This window comes from Echinops telfairi, unplaced genomic scaffold (genome assembly GCF_000313985.2).
Source record: "Echinops telfairi isolate 266 unplaced genomic scaffold, ASM31398v2 ScPeMD7_53;HRSCAF=182, whole genome shotgun sequence".
NCBI lineage: Eukaryota > Metazoa > Chordata > Mammalia > Afrosoricida > Tenrecidae > Echinops > Echinops telfairi.
In genome coordinates, this window is record NW_022103951.1 from 15,760,901 (window position 1) to 15,770,578 (window position 9,678).

At 44.4% G+C, this 9,678-nt stretch overlaps 1 protein-coding gene across 1 annotated transcript; it reads right to left on the bottom strand.

Annotated features, from left to right (window-relative positions):
- Positions 1-4,928: 4,928 nt before the first annotated feature.
- On the bottom strand, positions 4,929-9,260 carry TLR8 (toll like receptor 8). Its single transcript, XM_004709965.3, has 2 exons — positions 9,182-9,260; positions 4,929-8,940 (listed from the first exon to the last, which is right to left on the bottom strand). The coding sequence occupies exons 1-2, from the start codon at positions 9,258-9,260 to the stop codon at positions 5,834-5,836; spliced, it is 3,186 nt and encodes a 1,061-aa protein (XP_004710022.2). The 3' UTR covers positions 4,929-5,833.
- Between the last annotated feature and the right edge of the window lie 418 nt (positions 9,261-9,678).

A 9,678-nucleotide genomic window follows, 5' to 3' on the forward strand; every position in this document is an offset into this window, starting at 1 on the left:
GAAAGGCAAAAAGAAAGAACACATTTAGAACTCACGCTGAAAGAACTGAAGGGAAAAATTCAAGGTGTGAATTGAAATGTTGACGGATTCTATGGGCAAACTATTGAAAGAAACAGGAAATACAAATGACAGGAATGCACAGAGTCACTGTACCAAAAAGAACTGGTTAACAATCAACCATTTCAAGAAGTAACATATGATCAAGAACCAATCATTCTGAAGGAAGTAGTCCAAGCTGAAGGCATTAATGAAAAGCAAGGGTCCGGGAAATAGCTAGATATTAATTAAAATGTTTCAACAAGCAGAAGAAGCACTCACTCGTCTATGGCAAGAAATTTGAAAGACTACTACTACCTGGTAAACCAACTGGAAGAGATCCATATTTGTACCAATTTCAAAGAAAGGTGACCCAATATAATGCATACATTATCGAACAATATCATTAATGTCACATGCAAGTAAAGTTTTGCTGAAGGTAATTCAATAACAGTTGCAGCATACATCAATAGGGAGCTGCCAGCACCCACTTGACAGCATTTAACAACAACAACCTGGATGGACAAGACTTACCAACTAATTTCACATCACTGTAAATATATATTAAATTTGTCTTTCAATGTGTTTTTAATTATGGCAACTTTTATTTAATTCAGTGTGTGCCATAAAGAAAGGATCAATATACTGACATAAATTTTAAACTTTTTTGGGGGAAATTTCAATGGACTACCTTTATGAGCTATCTCTCTTTATTTCTTACTCTGCTAATCTACCAGTCAAGCAATACATTCCAAAGAGACAGTTGATTATTTGGGGCTGATGACAGCCTGTCACGGAAAGTGGATCTTCAGTTCCTTCGTGCATCCTGTTCCCATTGTGGCTTTTCCCACTCACTTCTACCTGCATCCTCTCCTCACCCCCAGCCTGCTCTTTCCCACACCACCTTAGTTAGGTGTCTCCACAGCCAAGGCCTGCTCTTCTGCAGCCATATTTTGGTCTATGTGCTAAAGAAGGGGAAGAAGTGTCCCTGAAGGAAGGGAATCTTCCAGTTTTTTCCCCCATAGTGTGTGTGTGTGTGTGTGTGTGTAATGTTGCTTTTCAGTGACTTTGAAATCATAAACTAGATGTCAGCATTTCAATCAGAGCTTCCAACAGGTACCAAAGAGGCCAACTAAAACAAGCCCAGTGTAGTGATTCCGTAGCGACCAAATAGCTTACACATGGGATTTTGACCCAAGTAGGAAGCAGACAAGGAACCCTGGTGATGTAGTCAGTCATGCATCTGGCTGCTAACAGCAGGGTGGCAATTCAAACCCACCAGCTGTTCATCAGGAGAAAAAAACGAGGCTTTCTGCTCCTGTAACAATTTACACCCCGGAAACCCACAGAGAAATTCTACTCTGTTCTATAGGGGTCACCATGAGTTGCAATTGACTCAATGGCAGTGAATTTTTGTTTGAAGAAGCCAACAGCAGTGACCTGCTCAAAGATGGTGGCCAACTGTGCCACTTTGAATGTGTGCCAGTCAGTCGCCATGTTTGAGCAGAGCACCACTGCCTGTCTGTTTCCTATTCAGGTTCACGTAAGTGTACGCTCCCTGGTTTCCACTGGCCATGACTAGACTGTTTGGAGCCATTTCAAAACCCTGATTTAAATAGAGACAGAAAAATTGCTGCAGCCATACTATCATCATCTTCATCAGATCTTTCTTAATTTTTTATTTGTTTCGTTCATTTACTAAATTAAATTTGCTTGTCTATCAGATTGATAGACACGCAACTTGAATGAAATTTGTTAATTCATTAATATCTACTAGCCAGCCAATAAAGGCCATTGTTATATGTTTTCCCGTCTTCTCCACATGTATCTATTTATATCAATTAGACATCTATCTGAGGAGCGTGATCGCACCATGGTTACGGTGCTTGGCTGCTAACCAAAAGGCCAATGGTTGTAACCCACTAACTCAGTGGTTCTCAATTTTCCTAATGCCGTGACCCTTTCAGATAGTTCCTCAGGTTGTGGTGACCCCCAAACCATAAAATTATTTTCATTGCTACTTCATAACTGTCATTTTGCTACTGTTATGAATCAGGTGATCCTTGTGAAAGAAAGGGTCGTTTGACCCCTAAAGGGGTCGCGACCCACAGGTTGAGAATCACTGCTTCCACAGGTAGTGACTAACTGCTTCACCAAGAAAGATCTGGCTGGCTCCTGTCTGGTGCTTTCTTTTCTTTTCTATTTAAAAAAAATCATTTCTGGTGCTTTCTTATGGGCCAGTTCTACTCTACCCTGTAGGGTGCTTATGAATTAGAAGCACATGTGACACTGGGTTATACATATGAGAGGGCTTCCAAATGTTTGTGGGGAAAATAGAATGAAAAGATCATGCACTTTTTCCATAAACTTTTTGAAGCCTCCTCCTATATCTACCTCCTTCTTATTGGTTGTCAATGTCAACATTGTTTCTCAGATGGAAGGTTGGATGTAGATGGTTGGTTCAAAGGTGGAAATTCTTTCAAGATCACCGACTGAGTGCTTTAGTCATCCCCAGAGGATTTATCCTCTTTGAAAGCATAGTCTTCCCTTAGCTCAGTCCACCCCTGCAAGGGTTAGCCCAGTCAATGGAGTAGTAGATCTGCCTTCAGCATATGTCCAGTGCTCAAATGATCCTTGATATGGCTAATGGTGTTCTAAAAGTGAATAGTAACGCCTTCACCCTAGACCCCGCAAAGCCTATTTTTTTAATAACTTGATTGTTTTCTTGCTTAGGGATCATAACCCACCTTGTTGTCATTTCTCTATTCAGAAACAGAATGCCCCCCCTCTAGACACCTGGTAGCACCAACTCCAGGAGCTAGTCAGCTGGATGCGAATGCTTCAGGGCACAAGGTCTGGATTGTGATTTTTTTCTGTTTTAAAAATAGAACACCCTGTGCCAGAATAGTGGCTGCCACCACACAACTGGGACCGTTTCCAGGCACTCGCCTGGTTGGGCCAATCTCTATTGGGCCATCAAATCAACATTTCCAAAGAAAGTGGGAGGGAACATGAAAGGATTTGCCAGCAAACGTATCTGTGGCCAAACAAATTTTGAGGCACCATGTCATTTAGCTTCTCCCTGGAGATCACAAGGCATACTGGAAACATTGCAATAACCAAACTCCCTGTCATCGAGTGGATTCGGACTCGTAGTAAGGCCCCCCACACCCCCACGGGTTTCTGAGAAGGTAACTTTCTATAGGAATAGAAAGCCTCGTCTTTCACCCAAGGAATGGCTGGAGGTTTCAAACTGCCAACCTTATAGATAGCAGCTCACCTGGTAACCACTATACCACCAGGGCTCCTGCAAGTCTATTTGCTCTCAGGAGCATTTTGTGTGGAGTTCTTACTTACTAATATGATGTGGAACAGACATGGGGAAATTTGCCACCGAGCCTGTAGACTACACCCCACAGACACAGCCAGAGACCTTCTTCCAAGTCCATGGTCAGACTCTGGTATTACATGGGCCAGCTCATGACCTCTACACCATTGCACTCAGTTTTACTCACTTCTATTTCATATCTTGCCTGTATTGCTTCTTGGTCTAGGCTTTGCTTGCTCTGGAGCACAGCCCAATAGTCAGGTGAGAAAACACACCATTCTCACCCAAGCTCTGAGTCTTGTGTGCCAGCTCCTGGGAGTGGGTAATGAGTAATCAGGGTGTGGAGAAGGATGATACCTGCGGACTCTCTCATACTCAGTCTCTCCTATTTAAACACATTTACTCAACTCTTATTTATTGAGGACCTGTATCAAACATGGTAGTAAAAACTGACACAGCGATGGGCAAAACACACCTTCTCTAGTCTCTGGAACGTACAGGGTTAAGCTACACAAGGGGGCCACAAAAATATCATGAAAAAAATCAATGATCTTTGAATTTCATTTTCTTAACAACCTTCTAAAAGTCCCTTTATATGTGTGTTGTTGTTGTGTTTTAACCTTTAGAAATTGGTGTTCCTTTTCCATCAACTTCATTTCTGTTCCTAAAAAGTTCCCAGAAGAACAGCTGAAGACCATGCAGTGCTTGTTTCCGCCCACTCAGTGGCCTGAGCAGTAGGGCTGATGACTGGTCTTCAGTGTGAGGCGGAGCGCTCCAGTCAGCAGGAAACTGCTGCATCGACGCTGAGGGCACCTGCGCACCTTCAGACTCATCTGTGACCTTGGGCCGAGCACAGGTCAAGTCAGGAGCAGAAGCAACCCATTCGCCCTCAAGTTCTTCCCTGACCTTGGCCTTTTCATAAGCGGCCTGCTCTCCCTTTTCAATCTCTTCTGGATCTCTCAAAAGTAGAGGTCAGATGTGACCTCTCTGGATGGCTTCTGGGAGATGGTGTCACACACGCACAGAACTTCAAGGTCCAACTCCCACCACATCAGACCCGGCTTACTGTTGCATGGGATGGCCAGGTCCACTTAGTGCAGAGCAGAACCTGTGTTACACAGGGCCACGGGGGCAAGTAAAGGAAAGAGGGTAATTGGGTAATAATGACAACTCTGATAGGAGCTCATTAGCCAAAGCAAGCCCACTGCCAACGCGTCGATCTGACTCATAGCAACCCTATGGGACAGAGTAGAGCTGCCCAAGGCTGTAACCCTTGATGGAGGCGACTGGCTCATCATTCACCCAAAGATCAGTTGATGGGCTTGGTTAGTAGCCACGCACTTAACCACTGCACCACCATCCTCCTGGAAGGCTTCGAAGGTTCACCAAGTAAATCAGCACAACGTGTTTGGCTTGTACATATATCGACATATGTAAGCTGGGTTTGCAGAAAATATGTGCTTGACACGGTGGATGTATATATGGATTGTGAAAAGAGCTGTATGAGCCCCCAATAAAATGATTTAAAGAAATATGTATATTGTCATGACTAACTGCAGGGATATTTTAAATGTAAAAATTAATTTCTGCTGAAACGCGGTACAACAATTTCATAGACAGTTATTCTGGTGTCACCTCCTCTGACAGTGTCACCTGGTGCATTCGGCACCTCTTAGAGATCTATCTCAGCTCTTAAGTGTCTTTCCTGGTCTGAGGGATCAGAGTTGCCATCTCTGTCATCCATCTCCATCGTCATCGGTTCTTTTCCCTGGACGGAATCAAGCTTAGCATCTGTCATAGACTGCTTCCCTTAAAGTGAGACAATCATTTGTCCCCATTTCAGTCATCACACTTTTCCTCTGGCAATGGCTGTGCTAATGTCCTCCTTCAACAGCCTTCAGTGCTGTCCCTGGACTAGAGGTACACAGCAACTGTCTTGGTCACAGACTGCTTCCTTGGTGGAGGAATTGTGTGGATTATGAGTGGAGCCAGCGGTTCACGTCTCCAAAATAAAATGTGGCAAAAGGAATAGGCTGTCACTTCCACCATAGTATGATAAAGCCTTGTGCCTTCCATCTTGGTGGTAAAAACTTTCTTTGCTGGCTTTTAGGAAACAAATTGACCCGTGGAAGAAGCCCACGTGGCAAGGCACTGAGCACAGCCCTTGGCCGGCAGCCCTCGGGAAACAGAATCCCGGCAACTACTACTGGCCGATGATCTTGGAGGTGGATTCTTCTCCAGGAGATGTCTGTGGGCCAAGTGGTCACCTCGGGGAGAAGACCACAAGCAGAGTACCTGTGTAAGCCGGATCCTGAGTCCAGATGCAGAGAAACTGTGAACTGATAAATAACATGTTTTTAGCCATCCACTTGGAAGGTAATTGGTCCTACAGCAATAGCCCATGAGATGGAAGTGGGATTGCTGTGCAGGTGAACCTCACTGTGTGGTTGCACCCTGACTTCACATCAGTCAGTACTGCTTAATGGAGTCAACATAGAGATTATTATAACGCGAATCATTTTCAGTTAAGACCACGTTTCTCAGGTTTTGCCAGAACAAGCCCTCTGCCTTGGGGTTGTCCGGCCACTGGAGGATGGAGCTCTTGCAGATGCGCTGCCGCAGCCTCAGATACTGAGAGTGCTGCAGCACTGGCTCCAGCAGAATGAAAATGATCACGTCCATGTTCTCCTCCATCAGCCTCTGCAGGGCCAAGTAGAAAGCTGTCTTAAAGTTCCAGCTCTTGGCATATTTTTTGGTTAAGACGAATATGGTTTTTTTGCTTTGGTTGATGCTCTGCATGAGGTTATCAATGATGGCTAATCCCGGATCCCAATCCCTCTCCTCCAAACAAAGGAGAACATGTTTGTGCTCATTCTCCTCCTCCAGGTGGAAGCGCAGCTCATTGATCACCCAGTCTGTGACAGAAGCATCCTTGGTGTCATACGAGATGTAAGCATCGTAGAAAGTTTGCGACGTGGAAAGAGACCTGTACCCTTTAATCTTTGCTAAACACACATGGTAGATGAACCAAACGTCCCAGTAAAACAAATGGTGAGTCAGGGCAGTCAGCATCACCATGGCGGTGATGAAGAATGTGAAGAAAAATAGTATCGCCGCAATGGTATCCGACACACAAGTCATGAGCTCGAGACTCACAATACACGTCCCTCTTTGATCCCCGGGACTGGCGCAGATGACATCTGTCAGTCTCGGGATTGAGACGTTTAGATTCTCATCCATCCATCTTCGAAAATCCCCAATCTCACATGTACAGTCAAAAGGGTTGCCTCTTAGATCTAAGACAGTTAGATTGGTGGCTGTCTTGGTTTGAAGCGCAGACTTCTGGATCCTCTTGAGCAGATTGTAACTTAAATCGAGATGGATCAGACTTCTGGCTTCCGCAAGGAAACCAGAGGGCAGATGGGTGATCTGGTTCTGCCTCAGCACCAGTGTCTGTAGAGAAGACGTGAATGCAGACAGGCTATTCGTGACAGTGGTGAGCTTGTTTCTACTTAAGTCAAGAAAGCAGAGGCGAGGGAATTGCTGGAGTAATGTCCAGTTAAAAAACGTTAACAGATTATTGTTTATATAGAGATAGGTGAGGCTCTGGGGAAAGTTAAGGAATGCCTGATTTGGGATGTGGTGCAGGTTATTGTAAGATAAATCAAGCCGGGTTAGATTGCTGAGATGGGTGAAAATGGACCAGTATCTGCTGTCTCCCCCATACCACAAACGATCAAGGCGGTTTCCACGGAAAACTAATTCCACCAGGGACTTGCTGGTTAGTTCAAACTCGGTTAAAGTGTAAATGTCATTGTAGCTCAGGTTTAAAACTTGGAGCTGCGTTAAATTCTTAATAAATCCCAGACGATGTGTTACTCCAGCTATTTTAAAATAGTGCGAGTTAGAGCTGAGATCAAGTACCTCCAAGTCGGTTAATTCAGTGAGAGCTTTATCATCATCAAAGTCTAGTCTATTGAAGGTCAAATCTAAATATTTGAGATGACGTATATCTGAAAACTCATTGCCATGTAACACTTGGCCATTGCCATTGGATGACAGATTTAAGCAGGAGATGTTACCAAAAGCTTGAAATTGTTTTGGCCCAATAAAGAAAATACTGTTCAGACTTAAATCTAAGGCTTTGCCATAACGGCTACATTGAGGCTTCATTAAATGGTGAGTGCTATGATAAAAATTTGAATGCGGGTCAAACTCAGTATACGCTGAGCGTGGCTTAAGGATATGGCTCTGGGAAGATTGCCTGGCACCCACCAAGGGTGAGATTCTGTTTTCTGACAAATAAATAACACTCAGGTTTCGGAACTGTTGGAAAATGGTAAAATCAATCTGCTTAATAAAATTAATGCCCAAGTTGATCGTCTCTAAATTGGGGAGCGCCATTAGGGGCAGGAAGTCTTCTTTGCTAAGTTCCTGGAACACATAACCCCTTAAATGCAGCACCTTGAGAGACACAAGCTTAGAAAAATTGTTTGAAATATTAACATGTTGTGGGTATTCTGTCCTGGCATAATTGAAAGATAAGTCAAGGCATTCTAAAGAGGGCAGGTATGATAAAAATTCCCCAGAAGCGATTTCATGCACTAAGTAGTTGAATTCCAGGTACAGCACCCTGAGTCGAGGCATGTTGTAAAACCACGTTGCGGGGACCTTTCGGAGGGAAGTGCTGGAGAGGTTGAGGTAGAGAAGTTGGGTCAGCGTTTGAAACGCCAGGGGGTGGATCTGAAGCGAGGCATCTCCTTGGCAGGGTTCGCATGGAAAAGGCGCATTGAAACATCTCGGACAGTTCCCGCTTAAATCGAGTGTTGTTAAATTTTTCAATTCCTTGAAGTCATCTTGACTGATGTTTTGGATCTTGGTGTTGCTAAGATAAAGTTCGGTCAGGGAGCGCGGCAGTTTGCCGGGCACGTGCAGCAGCGTGTTGAAGGAGAGCGAGAGTATTTTCAAATGCGTCAGCTTCTGAAAGGGTCCGTCTTCCACGTCAAAAGTTTTGTTATAACCATGGCCAAAATAGCAGTTCCAGCCTAAGTAAAGCCTCTCCAAGTGCGTTAGGTCGGAAGTATTCTTTTGAGTCACTGCGGTGATGTTGTTTTGGATAAGGCTAAGAACTCTCAAAGATGCCGGCAAACCAACGGGGACTTTGTCTAACTGGTTGTCTTCGAGCAGTAACACGCTTAGGTTTCTGAGGTTCTGGAATGCTCCATCTGTAATCTTCATGCCTTCCATATACGTACCCGGGTTCTCATTCCGATGCTGTAGCTTCGCATTGTGGTTCAGATCGATTTTCATAAGATTTGGCAGCCCTTGAAAGGATTCATTTGTAATGCGCGTGATGAAATTCTCCGACAGGTCTAGTTCCATCACGGACCTGCCCACTGTGCGGGGGACTTCTTTCAGTTGACGACGGTCACATTCTGCAATGACAGAGCCATTCTGCCTTCTCTCGTCGCAAGGGAAGCTTCGAGAAAAATTTGCTTCGGCAAAAAATTCACAGGACCCGGAGAAGAGTAGGAAGAGGCAGATGAGTAACGAAGACCGGAGGATCATGGTTTCCTAAGGAAAGGAAAATACCAAAGCGCAGTATTAGAATAACAATATTCACCAGGTATCTCAAGCTGAAATTAACAGCGGTTCATCAGGATTTTGAAGGGCAGATTCTCTTAACATATCAAATAAGCTTCTGGATTGGAAAAAAAAAAGGATTAGGTTCAGAAGAGTGTTGTTTTCAGTGTGTTCAGCTTCTTGGTGCTAAAAGAGATTATGATGAAGACAAGAGCTGGGTTTTTGTTTGTTTGTTTGTTTGTTTTGCAGAGGTGTTAGTTGAACTGTCCCACCACTGGAATAAGTCTGATGCTGGGCCACCACTAGGGCTCATGCTGCACCGGCAGTACAGCATTTTGTGTATTTACAGCATCAACCTCTTGACATTACTCTTAATGAAATTTTGGCCAACACCTAAGAAGAGTTCAGATTAAACTTCTATAATGGTATGTGGTAGTTACATTATCTGGTGTCAGTTTAGGACTTTGAGAGGATTAAGAGTGAAGGGGTGGAGTCTAGTCTGTCAACTGGGTCAAAACCAATGAGGCCTCTGTGTGGGCATGGCCTTCTCCTGAGAATTCTGGGAACTCTTGGATTTCCTCCTAGGAGGTGGGAGACTCTCTCTTTCTGGTCACTCTCTGAGAGACTCTCAGCTGACAAAACACATGAACTATGCTAGACCTCTGGAGCCAGAGAAGCCACGAGGAGACCCCTGCCAATGCTGAGATGGTTATGCCACCACTGGATCCACA